The sequence below is a fragment of the Melanerpes formicivorus genome, unplaced genomic scaffold (assembly GCF_026170545.1).
Source record: "Melanerpes formicivorus ecotype bairdi unplaced genomic scaffold, bMelFor1.0.p_v2 SCAF_16, whole genome shotgun sequence".
NCBI lineage: Eukaryota > Metazoa > Chordata > Aves > Piciformes > Picidae > Melanerpes > Melanerpes formicivorus.
In genome coordinates this window covers 9616200-9634595 of record NW_027142368.1, presented here as the reverse complement: position 1 = coordinate 9634595, position 18396 = coordinate 9616200, and the positions used below count along the sequence as shown (strand labels likewise).

The following is an 18396-nucleotide window of genomic DNA, read 5'->3' as shown; positions in this document are numbered from 1 at the left end:
AGAACCTGCTCTCATGTACTGCTAAACAGGATGTTGGAGAAGAGAATATGACACCTTGCTTTCCAGTGACCCCAAGGTCTACACAACTAGGAAATCATAGAATCATAGAATGGTCTGGGTTGGAAGGGACCTCCAAAGGTTCAATGGCTCAAAATGTGAATTCCCTAAACAAAAAGGATTGTCTGTGGATGTAGTGTTTAGTGCAGATAATGTTTTTAACTGTTACTTAGAGTCAGCTCCACCATGGGAAGTGATGCTGCTCGGTGTACAACTGCTCTGCTCTCATTTGCCTTCTTTACTGCTACCATAAATGGCCATACTGTAAAAACATTTGTTGACTCCGTGTGGTGTCTGCTAATATTGATGCATGTTTGCTTGCAGTTTCTTGATGTGGTTTGTAACATGTGGCTTTTTGTAATGTGAAAGCAGGTATTTGCACATAGAACTGGTGTTTGTGGCGTCGTGTGGTGCGAAGCTGATCTTAACTGAGGTCTGCTAAGCCTCCTCTTCATCATACTGTGTGGCTGGGTTTTGTTAACTGAATGAGGATGGAGGAGGTATTTAATTTGCCTTGTTTATAACAGCACTTGGTTTGGGGGAGATTATAGTCTCACTGAAGTAAAACAGTCTTGGTTATTAAGATAAATTCTCTTAGAAGTGTGAAAGACAGGATTAACACCTAACTGCTTAGGTCCTCTGTCTCAAAGGTCATGTGATCTATTCATCTTAACACTGTTAATGCCATAGATGTTAAGCAGTGTTGATTACCTCTCTCCTATGTAGTATCAAAGCAAAAAGTGAGCTTCCTCTGAGTTTCCTACGTGCTTCCCTGCCCTATGGTATTGGGGTGGTGCTGACTAAGAGTGGTACTACACCTGCAGGTGCAGAGGCAAAGGGGAAGAAAACACTGTGTTTGGTTTTAGTATAAGCAAATGTTTTGCTGGTAAATAGGCTTTTTAAAGATAGACATTTCTGCTTGCTTAAATATGTAGCCTGAATACTGAAAGCTAAAGCATTTTTTAATAAAATTTGGCAACATAAGCATATTTCTATTTGGCAGTCTTCTGACTTCAAAAGCTAAAGTTGCTGAGGCTGAAAATTCTGCTACTCCTAAAGAATATTTGAATTGTGCTTACTTGGGCCTTTAGGATCTCTTCCTTTTCCCTGTGGACCAGCTACCAAGCTGATTTTAGCAAGACAGCGCTTGTAACCAGTTCTGCACTATGAAATCTTGCTCACATGTCAGTATTAGCAACCAGATAGTTTCTGGTTCCTGGAATCTGAGCCTGTGCATATTTCCCCAGATGTCAGTTGTGGCAATAGCGGTCACATTGTGCTTATAAAGTCTTTCTTAATTGGAAGGATAATGCCACTCAAGAACTTGCTCTTGACAGCCTCCCTCATAAATGCTATGAATGATTTGGGGTGTGCCTGTGGGCAGCCGGCTGCTCGGTGGAACGAGAAGGAGGGCCATACATGCATCCTCTGCCAGGAAAGCATGTCCCCATCCCTTGTGTGATTCTGGTACAACTTTGTGCATACTCTAAAAATGATTCAAATAAAATAGGTACTGTCCAATTTGGTACTTTTGGGATAAGCATAAGCAAGTATGTATTGGAGATGAGGTGCACAGAAAATGTTAGGTTGTACATAAACTTCATGTGTTAGCATGGAAATTTGCTGGTTTGTAAGTGAAGTCAGCTTTGTGCCACCGAGGTGTGAATGTAAGTGTAGCACAGGCATGGGCACAGATCTCAGAGACATAAAATGCAGGGGTTGGAGCTCCTACAGGACAGTCTGTTGGGGTTGAGTTGTGGGACACTGGTGCAAAACATGGAACAGTAACTTCTAAGCTCCCAGCCAGCAGTCTGGTGGCTCAGGTTCTTTTTATTGTTATTTTTTTCATTTATGTTTAGGATAAAACTTTATCTGTTACCCTTGTATTTCTTCTAGGAACTTCAGCAAACTGTCTGTAATATAAAAGTTCCAGTGCACGTGGCTGTGCTTCTGAAAGGTCAGAAATGAAATGCTGCATTTCCTATTGTAAACAGTCCCGTGCGGCACTGCAGCTTACTGCTTGATGAGAAAACCAGTCTCAATTACACTGCTGTCAGATGGGAAGGAGTAATAACCTCTGATCTTGAAATCTGCTGCTGGTGCTGTGGTAGTAAGAGAGAGACTGTGTGCAAGCACTGATTAGGCTGGAAGAAAAAGCATTGTATTCTGTTGGGATCTGTAATGGAAAATGCTCAGTATTACTTTGTTCAGAGTGGTTTGTCCAGCTGAAGCTTGATTTCAGTGAGACAAGTCCACACTGCAGGTTTCTTGAAGTCTGTAGGTTGGGTTTTTAATTTTTGTCCTTAAAAAAACCTGGTGGTTTTGGAAATAGAAGTATAATGTGAAACACCAACTTAGGAAGCAGCAATGTCTACACCTATGAGACTAGACTCTGTTTACATGCTTGGGTTTTTTGGTTCATCATGAAATCTGTGTCAGGTATCTCTGCTGAGATAGGGTAGAATGTTTTGTTTCAGGAGTGGAGTAACTTCTCAGGTTGCTTTGCTAAGTTTGTTTGACAATGACCAAATCTAGTGGGTTTTTTTTTTTTCTTCCCCTCTGTCAGAATCAGATCTTTTGAACCCAGTACCCAAGCAGGTGAACAAAACAAAGGTGCTGCTTGTCTGACAGGAAGATCTGGACACACTGTCCTAGCACAAAACTGCTTGCACAGCCTGCCTTATCTTGGCAAAGATATCCTTCCCTCCTTTTCACTCTCACAATTAAATGGATTAACCTGACACCTGAGTTAGAGACAAGGCAAAAATTACTCTTAAGCTTTTCCTGTTTGGCTCTAAATCCCAAGCTGAGGTTATGACTGCTTCTCATTGATGGGTCTTGATTAAAAATATGATGCTGAAATGTCCATCTCTTGAGAAACTTTTCTTCACAGAGGGGACATTTAAGCTTACAGAGCTTGTTGCTGGACTCAGGAGTGACTGGCACATAGGTGCTTTCATGTCCTTTTTGGTCCCTGTGGGAGCCCCTGTGCTGGGCCTGCCTGAAGCTGCCAGATCTGAAAGTAGAGATGACTTGTTGGAAAAAAACCCACTTGTTGACCAGTACAAATTCCCCCTCTATCTGAGGTTTCACTGCTTAGCCACAAACTTCTGAGAAATGGTTTCAGGAGGTGGAAAGCACATTTTTATCTTAGAATACAGTGTGATGACTGATAGAGATGTGCAGAAAGACCTGGGCTTGGCATGACGGGTGCTCCTGACTGAGCTGCCAGCCAGAACTGCAGTGTGGGGCTGGCAGGTGTTGAGTCAATCAGGTTTGGAATGTGTCTTGTGGGGCAAGGAAAAACTTAAACAGCTTTATTAAAAATGCATTTAGCAGGTGATCACTAGTGTAGTTTTTTTTTTTAGTGTGATGATAACTTACCACCTGCAAGCTGTTGGGATGCCCTTTTGTAAAGCAGAAGGTGCCTAGTGTATTTTCCTTTTAATTGATTTGGGCATGTGTTGTGCAGCTTCATGTATTGGCACTCATTCTGGAGTAACACACTTCGAAGGAGTTCATTATTTCCTAGGTAGGCAAAAAGATTCTTTCATTCTCATTTAAAGTTTCCATGTCTTAAAGGTAGCTGCTTTGCCTAGTTTGCTCAGTTGGGCAAGGATTTGGGGGAAAGGCTAGTAATAATTGTGCTTGCTAATGAAAATAGATGGCTAAATAACACTTAGAACTGTCATTTCAGCATTCTTGGCACTTCTGATTATGGCACTTTGAAAACTTACAGATTATGGTAATTGCTTGTAGTCTGCAAAATGAGTCTAGACAGCCTAGTCTCAGGGCAAAAGGTTGGAGTTGAATAAATACATAATTTGGGCAAATAAAGCTATTGGAACTATGCTTATCTTCTGACACAATACTTCTCATTAGATACAAGTGCTATTTTATAGCCTTTTCCTAAATAATTAGCTTCTAATGATCAGTTAATAAATCTTTGAAAAATAAAGTCCTTCAGGCTTTGCTAATGAAGCTGAATGTTTTCATGTTGGATATTGTCCAAGTTGTGGTAATAGAAAGAAACTTACGGACAGGAACTAATGTATTGCTGTCTGTGGCTACAATGATCTCACACCATAAATGAGATGTGTTACCAGCTCCAAAAGGATCATCTGAACTTTTAATTACCTGTGTTCTGTGTCTCTTAACAGAACAAGTGGTATGCTGAAAAACTTCTGAAAGCTTTTGCTCTTTTGGTTCAATCTGTCGCTTTGCATAGAGATAGATATGGAAATCACACATTAAAAAATATACCTAGTAGAGTTAAGGGGAAAGCTTTAGTTTGGAAGACTTTCATTGATATACTGTTGGCTTTCCTGAACTGTCTGGACATTTAAAGGTGGTTTGCAGTTGGCTGGTATTTGAATGGTGGACAAATTCTAGCTGGCAATTTGAATTGTCTGGTCTCTCGATTGTGCTACAAGCAGCAGGAAGCCATAGTGGAAGGTTGTGGTGGAGATGAAAAAAACCTTCCTCTTCCACCAGCAGGATGTTGCCAATGTAGTTCAAGTGTGTTGTGAAATACTATCCTACATCTGTATATGTTTATTTAGATATTTAATCCTAATAAATCACTAGCTGAGGCTCTGGGTGGAATACACTGGTTAACCTGGCTGTTATCTCCATGGTAAACAAATGTTTTAGGAAGAAGAATGTGGAGAACTTAACTTCCTCAGGCTTTCTGCTTGGCTCTTTGTAATTGACTGTGGTCGAAGCCCATATTTACTTCTAAGCTCTTACAAATATACACAACCACCAGTAGCACCTGGCTTCATAGAGAACTGAAATGTAGCAGCAGTCTCTTACTACCCAGTGCAGATCTTTACTTCCTACTTTCAGAATAAGAAAGGTATTAAATGTTTGACCTTACCTTCATGTGGAGTTCTAGGGCTTGAATGTTTTCAGGTGCTTAAAATGTGGAGTAGCAGTTAACATTAGTAAAATGCACTGGTTGCTGAAGTGAAGCTTTGTTTTACTGGCTTGCTTGGGCTGGAAAGGCTTCTTACTGCATAATGGATTGAAATGTCCATAACCTAGGCTAGACAGTCTGAAAAGTTCAATTAGCAAGCAGTTTGTTTGCAACTGGAACCTATTTGAAAAGGTCAGAATTGACCTGAATACCTGCACTTTCCTCAAGTTGTTTGGGTTTTTTTTGCCATGAAATTAACTTTCCCAATCTGCATTTTAGTTCCTCTAGGAGCTGTGAAGTGGCTTCTTCCTTAATAAACTGTAAATGCCCTCAGCACGGGTCCCTGGAGGCGTTCAAGAGGGGTTTGGTTGTGGCACTTGGTGCCATGGTTTAGTAGTCGTGGGGTAGTGGGTGACAGGTTGGGCTTGATGATCTTTGAGGTCTTTTCCAACCTTTTTGATTCTATGATTCTTAATAACCTCTAACCTGATGTGTGTTGCTGACTGGTCTAGGTAAAGAGCCTGAAGCAAAGAACTATTCTATTTGGTTGTCTTATTCTGTTGCTGTTTTAGATATATAAATCAAAAGCTTTTCCATTGCCCCATGTATCTTGAGATGTTCTAATGTTTTCATGTGTATGAGAAGACTTCAAAAAAAAGTTTGTTTTTTTTTTCTCATAGCTGTCTTCCCTGTTATCTGGTTATATGCAGATCCTAAACTCAGATATGTACTTTTAAAAAGATATCATGGGCTTCATGAGATTAAAACCTGAGTTCATCCTCAAGTGCTTGTGTCAGCTCCTATCTTGAGAGCTATCTGAACCTGATAAAATTGTATGGCTGGAGAGACAGTATGTAGTGAATATTCTAAACATTCCTTGAATGGCAAGTGGCCAAGATCAGGGTGATTAAATACTTGGTAAGTTCATATATCTTGTACATACGAAGATAAGATGAAATTAGAAGAAATCAGGACACATCTGTGCTTGCAGTTTAGTGTACATTTTACAGTCAGACGTGTTTTGACTTGAGAAATGGTGTAGCTGCCTTCAAAGAATTTTGTAGGTGCTTACTGGCATTTAAGAGGCATTGATTTGGGGCATTACAAAGTCTTAACAGGCAGTGAAAGCATACATTCTCTGGTCATGAGTAATGAAAACTGCATCACCAGGAAGCATTCAGTAGGCCAAAGTTTAATGCATATGTTGCTCAAAACAGGTCTCCACGTGAGTGTACTTGGGTTTTGGGGTGGTTTGACTTTTGCCTCTGATTTATAATTTTCAAATGTACAGCTGCTCATGCAGAGCTGATGTCCAGCATGCAGAGCTATAAGCTAGCAACTGAAAGGAAACACAAGCACAGTGCAGATTCAGTTTGGGTTTAATAGGTGAAAGCTGGTTTTTTTTTTGTGTTTTTTGTTTGTTTGTTGGGTTTTGTTTTTTTTTAAGGTATCAACTGTTTTTTCAGGAAGATTGTATTTAAAAATATCTTCACATGCATTTCAAAATGTATATTAAAAGCCCCCACTCCTGACAGGCTGGACAGATGGGCAGAATCCAAGGGCATGAGATTTAACACATCCAAATGCTGGGTTCTGCACATTGGCCACAGCAACCCTATGCAGTGCTACAGGCTGGGGTCAGAGTGGCTGGAGAGCAGCCAGGCAGAGAGGGACCTGGGGGTACTGGTTGATGGTAGGCTGAACATGAGCCTGCAGTGTGCCCAGGCAGCCACGAAGGCCAGTGGCATCCTGGCCTGCATCAGGAACAGTGTGGCCAGCAGGAGCAGGGAGGTCATTCTGCCCCTATACTCAGCACTGGTTAGGCCACACCTTGAGTCCTGTGTCCAGTTCTGGGCCCCTCAGTTTAGGAAAGATGTTGACTTGCTGGAATGTGTCCAGAGAAGGGCAACAAAGTTGGTGAGGGGTTTGAAGCATAAGCCCTATGAGGAGAGACTGAGGGAGCTGGGGTTGTTTAGCCTGCGGAAGAGGAGGCTCAAGAGAGACCTTCTTGTTCTCTACAACTCCCTGAAGGGAGGTTGTAGACAGGCAGGGGCTGGTCTCTTCTCCCTGGCAACCAGCACCAGAAGAAGAGGACACAGTCTCAAACTGCACCAGGGGAGGTTTAGGCTGGATGTTAGAGAGAAGTTCTTCATAGAAAGAGTGATTGGCCATTGAATTGGGCGGCCTGGGGAGATGGTGGAGTCGCCATCACTGGAGGTGTTTAGGAGACTTGATGGGGTGCTTGGTTGCATGGTTTAGTTACTAGGTGGTGTTGGATGACAGGTTGGACACAATGATCTTGAAGGTCTCTTCCAACCTGGCTTATTCTGTTCATCTGTGGTGATCCTATGCGCCTGTAACCAGTGCCCACTCTGTCCATAACCCAAGTGTGGAGGCTGCATTAACACTTTGCAAGAGTTACCTGAACAGTGTGTTTAAGATTGGTAGGATGTGAGCAAAAGAGTATGAGGTAAAAAAGAAGAGAGATTCTTTTCTTGCTGCTGCAGCTCAAGTGGGGTTGGAGAAGGTAAGGCTGCATTATTGAAAGGCCAAGGCCAAAAACTACCAGGCAGTTTTTTTGGGAGTGCTGAAAGGTGTGAAGAGCTGATGTATGTTCCCTTTCAGAGGACAAAAGTCAGTTTGATTTCAGTCTGCCATCTGCCCTAATCTTAGTCTGCTGTGTGATCTGCACAGTTAAGTTGATGCTCCAGAACCATTGAGGCTCTTAAATCCCTAACGTGGATGGTTTCTGCTGAACCCTGGGTGAAATCTGTGGAATTTCCCAGTGTATAGCTATCTAGAAGAACATCATTGGATAAGGATACAAAGTTCAAGTGTTCATTTAAGAACCAGGAAAATGGAAGTTGTGTCCACAGAATTCAGATGTGTGCATTAGCTTTCGGATTGAAGACACTTTGCCCCCTATCCAATTTCTCCTCTTGCTTCTTCGATCCTAATTCACAGTCCCCGATACCTGCCATGGAAGAAGTTTAGTTTTGTTTTTAGGTGCTTTGAGCAGTGACAAAGAGCTGGGTTGTGTTTGACTGTGTGCAATCAATACAGCTGTTAATTGAACACAGGTGACAGTAGTCATGTTTTCATGTGCTTGTTCAGTGATCACTGTGGATGGAAGGCAGTGGATAGAGAGGAGAATGTGGCTGTATAATAGGACTAACTGGTACTTTGTTTAGCACGTCCAGACTAAGCACAAGCTCTGGACAATGCTTGCATTGCTTAAAAATTTAAGGGAAAGATATAACTAAGTCAAATGTTGATTTTTATATCCTGCCATATCTTAGATTCTGAATAAGATTTGTGTCTCTTCTGTCTTAGAATTAGCATGTTGGGGATAATCTAGTGGATGCACTCTGAGGCTGCCTTGAGTTATTAAGGACTTTATATTCTCCATTATTATTCTTTAACAGAACCATTAAAATTTGATTAAGCACCTACTTAATCATAAGTACTAGTATTATCTGTAACATGAGTACTTTAGCAACAACAAAAGAATGACTTTTCAATTTGCCTAGAAGTTTCCAAATGATGTAGCTTGTATATGGCTCACATCATCTTTCTTCCACTGTAACTCTTTTCCAGCTTAATCCTTTTCTCTCTTTGTGTCTCAGTTTTCACTGTTCATGAAATTATCAAGTGTTTCACATCACTGGATAATTGCAGTAATTGTAGTTACAAGTGCCATCTGTTTCCTTGGATAGCCATAACAACACTGGCAGGATACATTAGAGCAGTGGGAAGTGGGCTACTTTGAGAGAAGCATCATCTATTGCTTACCAGCCCTATCTTTTAACTTACATCTTTTGAAAGAGAGGAGAAGGTGCTTTTACTGTTTGTGTAGCCAAAAGAAAATAACACTTGGAGATTTGTATGAGTATGGGATAATTGGAGGAGAATACACCTGGCCTTCTGTAGCATGGACCAGTGTTTTATTTGTTATCTCTGCAGCTTGGGTTTATCAGCGTAATGCTAGACCTTTGGTCCCCCACTCTCCCTGCTGTTCAACACTGGAATACTTCCCTTCATTCTACAAAGTGTCTGTGGTGGGGGTTAGTCTCTTCTCCCAGGCAGCCAGCAGCAGAACAAGAGGACACAGTCTCAAGTTGCACCAGGGGAGGTTTAGGCTGGATGTTAGGAAGAACAACTTCACAGAAAGAGTGATTGGTCATTGGAATGTGCTGCCTGGGGAGGTGGTGGAGTCACCATCACTGGAGGTGTTTAGGAAGAGACTGGATGGGGTGCTTGGTGCCATGGTTTAGTTGATTAGATAGTGTTGGGTGATAGGTTGGACTTGATCTCGAAGGTCTTTTCCAACCTGGCTAATTTGATTCTATTCTGCCAGCAAAGCATGTTCAATGCTGACTCAAGCTCTTTGTCGGGATTGTATAATATGATGCTGGGTTGTAGCAGGTAGCTCCTGCAGTCCTTCTGGTATTGCTTTGTGCAGTGTCCAGCCCTTTGCAGGGGTGGCACTCCCTGTTGTCAACAGCATCAGTCTCCTGCTCCCCAACACCAGCCAGTGGACACTTGCTGTTGGGGTAGTATACAGAATCATAGCATAACTAAGTTTGGAAAAGACCTCTAAGATCATCAAGGACAACCATCAACCCAACACTACCATGACCACTACATCCTGAAGTGCCGCATCTATATGTTTTTTGAGCATCTCCAGAGATATGACTCCGTTACCTCCCTGGACAGCCTGTCCTGATGCCTGACTACCCTTTCAATAAAGAAATTTTTCCTAATATCCAATCTAAACCTCCCTTTATGCAACTTGAGGCCATTTCCTCTTGTCCTATTGTTAGTTACTCCATCATCCTTACAAGTAGCTGTAGAGAGTAATGAGGTCTCCCCTCAGACTCCTCTTCACCAGACTGTCTGGATGTGGCTCTGGGCAAACTGATCTAGTGGAAAGTGTCCCTGACCATGGTGGGGGGGGGTTGGAACTAGGTGATCCTTGAGGACCCTTCCAACCTTGACAATTGTGTGATTCTGTGAACAATGCCAGCTCCCTCAGCTACTCCTCATAAGACATGTTGTTGAGACCCCTCAGCAGGCCTTTTCTGAGCACAGTCCACCACCTCAATGTCTCTCTGTAAGTTAAGTATTTAACAGGTTTGCCAAAGGCTATCTAATCAGCACTGTGGGTTTTCTCTTGTTTGGTTTGGGATTTTTTTGATTGGTTGGGTTTTTCTCTGTGGTCCAAGTGCATTGGGCTCTGCTAAATACTAAATTTGTGTATTTCACTGTGTCTGTTCCTTTATTCTGGAATGTAGTCTGGGTTTAAGTTTGCTTCCAGAAGTCAGTTCAGGTTTTTTTCCCTGCATGTTTTCCTTGTTCCCTCATCTGCCAACTCAAATATTTCTAAAGAAATTACTTGAGAAGCCTCCTGTGTGGTGTGAAAGAAGGTTCTTCAGTTAACCTCTACAGATGTGGAGATGCTAGTGACTGCTCTGCTTGATCACCAGCTCTATGAGGTGTGTTAGTTCTGGACTGGTGCCAGTGCACTGCTTGAGTGAGGTGGCAGGTTACAGGCACACATCCTCTAGGAACATGTCTGTGGTGACATTGAACCTGTTGTGCCCTTCTAGGGATAGAGGTGGAAAGGTAGATTAAAACTCCTTGATTAACCTCCTCTGTGGCCTGGAGAAGGGCACAGTGTGATGCTCTGTCACATTAGCGTAGTCTTGGCTGCTGAGTCACTCTTCTTAGGTAGAAGAGCTGAAGGCAGAGGCTGTAAGGTTTCCATGAGCAGCAAAGCAGTGAAGGTTACCAACTGACTTATGCAGTCATTTAGTTCTTCTTTCATGGTCTAAGAAAGCATTTACAGTGTACCTCAAACAGAAAGCTGTCTAATTTATGGTCCTACCTAAGTGGCCAGGGCACTAAAGTTCTGGTCTCTACCTGTGGCACTGATTCACTTTATGAAGAACAAATGCCAGAAGTACTTCAAGAAAGCAACCTGTTTAGCAGAGACTTTGGTCAGGCTTCTGTCTTTTTCTGGGTTAATTTGTTTGTGATCTGATCAATGTGGTATAGGTAGGACTGTAGATGGTACTGCTACTTGTTCTGTGGCCACGGTGAAGACATGCCGCTCTACATCACAAAGTGGACTTCACGTCTGAGTGGGACAGGAACAGACAGATGTTCTTGAAGTGCAGAGGAAACAAGGAAAAACCTGGATAAGAGGTTATAGTGTTAGAAGTAGTCTTGAGATCATGTATTTCAGGTATCTGGGAATGTACTCAAGTCTAAAGCTGAAGCTTTGGTGTGTTTGGTTTAAGTTCTAACTTAATTATAGCTAGGAAGGGTTTTTTGGGCTTTTTTTGCAATGCTGAAATTGTAGATTCTATTTAAATCCAGAGCTGGTCTGTAACTTAAGCTGGAGGGTGGAAACCTTTTTATTTCATTGCCTTCACTGGGTTGAAACCAAAAATGTAAACTTGGGGAAAAAATTTAAATAAGCAACTAGTGGCTCTTTGAAACATCAAGTGTATATTTAGTAAATACAAATGGCAGATTATAGACACAGCAGGGATCAATACATATTTTGCCATGTACTACTCCCTTAAATTACTCATAGTGGTGTGCTTTCACTGTGCTGCTTTTCATTGCATGTCCATCAGGTGTTGTGGAAAGAAAAGTAAGCACATTATGTAACCAGCCTCTGAACTGCAGGTCATAGCAGCTCCCTCTTAGAATAAACCTTTATTAGAATAAACCAAACCAGGTTGGAAGAGACCTTCAAGATCATCGTGTCCAACCCATCAACCAATCCAACCCACCCAAACAGCTAACCCATGGCACCAAGCACCCCATCAAGTCTCCTTCTGAACACCTTCAATGACGGTGTCTGACTTCTCATGTCTTAAAACTTACCTGTTGGTGCAAAAGAAAGTAATAGGTAGTTTTTCAGCTTGTGAACTGCTGGTGACCTTACAAGGAGTAACTAAGAAAAGCTGCCTAAGAGCTGTGAAACTGCACTGGAGTTCTCCATCTTTGCGTGTAAGATGTCTTTACTTAGTTGTGTTTATTAATTTATGGAGTGGGACTCCTGAGCTTGTAAACGAGTCCAGCTAATGGAGGAATCTCCTTATGTATGTTACAGGCAGCATAACAAGGGGGGGAAGATGATGAACTGAAGGCAGGTTTTCGCATGTTCTCCTTGCCAAAAGACTCAAGTGATTGGAACAATGATGTAGGGATTGCAATTGCCTTAAATGGAGAAAGACAGCTAAGAGCAGCACTCCGGGTAGTAGTGTCGTCGTTCCCAAGCACTGCAAGTAGAAACTCCAATGAGGGCCAGGAAATGTGTTTGAAGTGCATTTTAAGATGCCAAATGTACGTATGGGAATGGGTTTTGGTGGTGAAATGCCCAGCTGCAGGTGGTGTGAGGATGGTTTTTTTGGTGGTGTTTTTTTTTTGGTTGTGTTTGATTTGGTTGTTGGGGTTTTTTGCCTCTGTAAAAGAGCTTGTGTCCTTGGCAGGCTTTCCCATCCCTGGACTTGATTGCCTCAGCAGCCTTAGAAAGAGGAAACCTAGAAAACTTATTGCATAATATTTTGGGTAAATTGAATGGTTGATGAGACTGCTGGGCTCAGCTTCTCATTTCCCTTCTAGGAGGTGGGTGGAAAGAGCCTTGATTTCACTAGTGATTAAGGGAGTGGTGTAACAGAAGAGTATGTTCAATTACTATCTTCATAGAGGAAATGTAGTTTCTTCTAATGATTTCCTGCAGGCAATGGCCAACTGCATTGGAGCCAGCTGAATGAGACTTAGCTCCTCTGACTTTATGTCATAGAGACTCAGCTGCTCCTGGAGGGGCAGATCTGGCAGCCTGGTCTGTAACAGGTCAAGAGTGGCCCAGTGTGTTTTGTAGCAGCTGGCATCTCAGGCACCCACTGCAGCTTTCAGTGGGTTTTGTAGCTGGGCAGGTCAGCTGCTTTGAGGCGTTAGGACTTGCACAAACAGTTTTCATAAGGGTGGCCTGTAGTGTTCAAACACTGTGGTGTGTGTCTGCTCCTGTAGTTTGTCTGGACATGGTGTCAGTTTAAAACCAGTCTGTTGGCAGTGGTTTGCATCTGCTGGAATTGAATTCTTCATAGTCTTCAAGCAGTTCTGCCACAAACTCCTTGACCTCTACAAAGCTGTTAAGCTGGTGTTTGGTCTTGGGCTTGCTGGGCGTGCAGACACCTTCCCACTGTTGCAGGACAGCATTTAAAAGTCAGGGTACAGCTTTGTGGTGTGTTGTGGGGTGTGATCTGCCATCCTTTAGCTCTTTAAACAGTCTGCATGGCATCGGTAAGGTCCGTTTCTGCTCATCTGGAGAAACAGTGTCTGCCTCACAATTTTTGTAAATAACCCTTAAGTGAATGAGGTCTGCAAGCTGTGGCTGACGTGCTGCCTGTGGCAAATAGTCCTAGTGCAATTTGGGAAGACTCTTTCAAAACCAGCAGCTATTTCAGGCACCTTAGTTTTGTCCAGTGCTTGGAGGTAAACCACAATGCTAATTGCCTTGCAAACCTCTCCTGCAGAGGCTGTGACAGCACATTTGGCAACACATCTTCATGGGAGGCAAGAAGTTGCTCTGAAGAGGCCTGTTACATGGGGGAGCTCTGGCATCTGCTCGTTCTGAATTGGAGATGTGGCTGATTTTGGATCAGGGTGCCTGGGATTTTGTTCCCTTTTTGAGGGAGGAGCTGTTCCATGTCTCTGTACATAGCCTAGCATTCTCTCTTTGTGTGTAATTTCCCTTTTTTTTAAAAACCAAACAACAACAACAAAACAAAAAGGGTGGAGGGAATCACAGAAATGCCCTGGAGACTACAGAACATGCTGCAGTTCTTGGCCCTTGGACAGATAATAGGGAAAACATAAAGAATCCTCTGAGATTATCATGGTTTTCTGACCTTTCTCAGTAAAAAATGCTGCCTTTGCTTATGAACTTGTGCTTTAGATGGTCTACTTGAGTGAATGGATTGCAAATTCTCCCTTTTATTTAAAGCTTGGTATATTTTACCAGTTTAGAGATGTAAGGAGTCAGAGAGTGACTTTGAATTCAGAGAAATGGAAGTTGAAGCTGGATAGACATAGGGAGTAACTTGAGAGTGTGTGCTTTGATTTCCAAATCAGCACCCCAAATTACTAGATACACTGCTGGCAAAACTATGTTTTAGACACCCTTTTTTATTCTATTTAGTACCAACTTTTCCTTATGAAACATAGGACTTAAATGCCCTTCCTTGTGAATCATCCCTTCTAGAGTCAGATTCTTCAAGTGATTTTAAGTAAACACTTGTATGTTCACGTAAGTGAATTTCTATTCCATGTATCAAAGACTGTTAAAGGCCACAGAAGACCTGAGACCTAATTTATATTTTATGAGTAAGTTAATTCCTAAAAGGCTTGTTCATAAGCTCCTGGATAGAATAGAATAGAATTAACCAGGTTGGAAAAGACCTTTGAGATCAAGTCCAACCTATCACCCAGCACTATCTAATCAACCAAACCATGGCACCAAGCACCCCATCCAGTCTCTTCCTATACACCTCCAATGATGGTGACTCCACCACCTCCCCGGGCAGCCCATTCCAATAGCCAATCACTCTTTCTATGGAGAAGTTCTTCCTAACATCCAGCCTAAACCTCCCCTGGTGCAGCTTGAGACTGTGTCCTCTTGTTCTGCTGCTGGCCACCTGGGAGAAGAGACCAGCCCCCACCTGTCTACAACCTCCCTTCAGGTAGTTGTAGAGAACAAGAAGGTCTCCCCTGAGCGTCCTCCAGGCTAAGCAACCCCAGCTCCCTCAGCCTCTCCTCAGAGGGCTGTGCTCCAAACCCCTCACCAGCTTTGTTGCCTTTCTCTGGACACATTCCAGCAAGTCAACATCTTTGCTAAACTGAGGAGCCCAGAACTGGATGCAGGACTCAAGGTGTGGCCTAACCAGTGCAGTGTACAGGGGCAGAATGACCTCCCTGCTCCTGCTGGCCACACTGTCCCTGATACAGGCCAGGATGCCGTTTGCCTTCTTGGCCACCTGGGCACACTGCTGTCTCATGTTCAGCCTGCTATCAACCAGTACCCCCAGGTTCCTTTCTGCCTGGCCGCTCTCCAGCCACACTGTCCCCAGCCTGTAGCACTGCATGGGGTTAGCACTCCCTGAGTCATAGATACAGGCAAAAGGAAAGGCAAGAGCAGTTTGAAGGCTGTGGGTTTTTTTTTTCCCCGCTTTATATCTTCAGAGGAAGCAAGGTAAAGAAACAAATTGTAGTCAGAGCAACATCTTCTGGGGGCTTGTTGTGCTGTTTGCAAATAGGCACTTCTCATGTTTGTTTGTGAGCTCCATTTAAGAGCCTGTGCCTGCTGGTTTGTTTGAGGTTTTTTTTGTTGTTTGTTTGTTTGTTGTGGAGGGGGTTAGTGTTTGGGTTTTTGTTCTTGGAGGATTTGGAGGGGAGATTGCTTAGCATGGATGAAGGTTCTAAATAAAGGAAAAACCATTTCTTTGCCAAAAATGAGCAACTTCATTTACATGAAACACTATGAGAAATGAGTGAATTACAGCATCTCATGTGTCACAGCCATCTCTGGTGGGACAGGTTGCTGGGATTTGATCCTCCTCAGGGGCATGTGGTTGTTTTAATGGCATTGCTGCCTGCAGGTAGCTGGCTGGTTACACTGTGGTGCTGTTGGTACAGAGCGACTGAGACTACTGCGTAGGTGTATCCTGGGAGGATGAGTTACTGATGTCTACTTAAGATGCAAAAGAGACAGGCAGAGCTGTTCAGGGGCTCTGCTTCAGGGGTCAGCAGTTTTTCAGTATGGTGCCAGGTCTAAATGAATAGATTCAACAGCAACCTGTACCTGCTCTTCCTGTAGCCAACCACACGATGGGCAGGTTGTGGTATATGAGCATAGCTTATGTATAGTTTACCCAGCTGGTAAAGTGTGTTACAACTGGTGGTGTGTTCCTCCCAGTAAGGCAACTGCAGGTTAGTTGATGAGTTCTTCAGAGGAACCTATGCTGTTAAAGCAGAAACCTGGTGTGGCCATGTCTAAATTGTGGGAGTTAGCTGAGAGCAGTCAGGATGAAGTACTGCCAGCAGCCAGCTCTCATGGACATCTCAACACTGGAAATGGACAAGAACACATGCAGGGACTAGATGACCTTTAAAGATCCCTTCCAACCTAAAGCATTCTATGGTTCTGTGATAACCATATTAATAAAACTGTGTCTGCAAGACCAGGGTTAAATATTCTGCACTGACAGTGATGTGTCTGAAGGAGACTAGTGGGCTGGTGCTGCAATCTCAGTTCTTTTTTGTTTGCATTAGTATTCTTTTGCTGCCATGACATCTGTTAACTTGACCTCAGTAAGTTTAGAGGAACAGAGTGGTGTCTTGGTATCTTTGAATTTGTGTGATGGCAGAGATGCTTCAGTAAGAACTGATTATAACACAAGGAAGGAGATGCACTCTGCTTCTGACAATACCTTCTTAATACCAGAACAAACCCCTTTTTTATCTATTCCCCCCCCTCCCCTTTTTTCCCCCCCTTCCCAGAAGCTAAAATGCAATTTAAAAGCATTCCTATTTCCTTGCTGGCTTGCAGGACTGAGTCATACACAGATGGTACTCCTTCAGTGACTGGCATTCACCTGGGTGCGCACATGCCCGCTGTGCCTGATTTCTGAACAGCCAGGGTAGACATCCCCCCAGTGCCTGTTGCACTGAGTGCAGGAAAGGAGGAGTTTGATCAGAGCTCAGATTTGTTCTGCCAGTGTGCTTTAGTTTGGGGTGAAAGTAAGTTTGCTGTGACTGCATGCAAGCTAAAAATTCATCCTTTGAAATCTACTCTTGTCATCTTTGGGTAGTATTGTTACCTCAGTATGCAATACCGGATCACTCAGTCTTTAGAAGGATGTAGCAGAACATGCTTTGCTCTGCACTTTGGATGAGGAATACCGGACTAGCAGTGTCTGGTGAAGCACTTGTGCTTAGGTAGTGGGTAACACTGCCATTTCATGGATTACTCTGCTTTCAGGAGTTCTCTTTTCTGAGGGTGTGTGTGCTTAAAGTCATTATACCCAGGAGAGAAACCTTGGGAACATGGGTGATCTGCTGAACTTTATTCAGCTTACAAAATAAGCATCACTAGTGCTGCATGGAGCTGTTGCTAGAAATTGTTACAAAACTGCTGGGAAATTCCTGACACTTCCTAGAAATTACTGGCTCTGAGAGCAGGAGAGGAAATCTTGGAAACTTTTAAGAATTCCAAGAAACTTCTAAAACCCATCAGAGGCTCAGAGAAATGGAGGAATTGCTAGAGAACATTAAAAGCTGCTGGAAGTTTCTAGGATTTCCTGCTGGGACATCCTAGGAGTGACCAGAAAATGGTAGAAATTCTGCAGGAACCAGGAAATTCAGTGACTCTCCTAGCAATTTCTACAATTTATGAGCGTTGACTAGAGTAGGTAAACAGTTACCCATTATCGTTTTGGATAAAGTAGTAAATGGCTGCACACAGGTAAACCCTGCTTACCTTCCCTAAGCTGTGTTCAGTTTTAGCATCTTACTCAGTGAGTATCTTGTCTTACACAGCCTTGTCTTTGTTTCCTGCAGTCCTATTTCGTTACGGATTATGATCCAACGATCGAAGACTCCTACACCAAGCAGTGTGTGATAGACGAGCGAGCGGCGCGCTTGGACAGTAAGTAGCCTGCCTAGAGCATGGTGCCAGCAGCCTGGACCTGGTGCTGCCCCCTGTGGCAGAGAATCACAGAATTGTTAGGGTTGGAAGGGACCTCGAGGATCATCCAGTTCCAACCCCTGCCATGGGCAGGGACACCTCACACTAGATCAGGTTGCTCAGAGCCACATCCAGCCTGTCCTTGAAAACCTCCAGGGATGAGGCTTCCACCACCTCCTTCAGCAACCTGTTCCAGTGTCTCACCACCCTCATGGGGAAGAACTTCTTAATATCCAATCTGAATCTACCCACTTCTAGTTTTGCTCCATTCCCCCTAGTCCTATCATTACCTGACACCCTAAAAAGTCCCTCCCCAGCTTTCTTTTAGCCCCCTTCAGATACTGGAAGGCCACAGTAAGGTCTCCTAGGAGCCTTCTCTTCTGCAGGCTGAATAGCCCCAACTCTTCCAGTCTGTCCTCACAGGAGAGGTGCTCTAGCCCTCTGATCATCCTTATGGCCCTTCTCTGGACACATTCCAGCGCACCCAGATCCTTCTTGTAATAGGGGCTCCAGAACTGGACACAGTGTTCCAGGTGGGATCTCACCAGAGTGGAGTAGAGGGTGATAATCACTTCCCATAAGCTGCTGGCTGTGCTCTTGATGCAAACCAGAAAGCCAATCACATCCTGGGCTGCAAGTGCACACTGGTGGCTTATGTTGA

At 43.4% G+C, this 18396-nt stretch overlaps 1 protein-coding gene across 1 annotated transcript in view; it reads left to right on the top strand.

The window, feature by feature from the left end:
- RRAS2 (RAS related 2) overlaps positions 1-18396 on the top strand; it is a 48083-nt gene that overhangs the window by 16477 nt on the left and 13210 nt on the right. The window contains exon 2 of the mRNA XM_068148057.1: positions 17609-17696. Coding sequence (XP_068004158.1) covers positions 17609-17696 — 88 coding nt within the window. The remainder of the gene's footprint in view (positions 1-17608; positions 17697-18396) is intronic.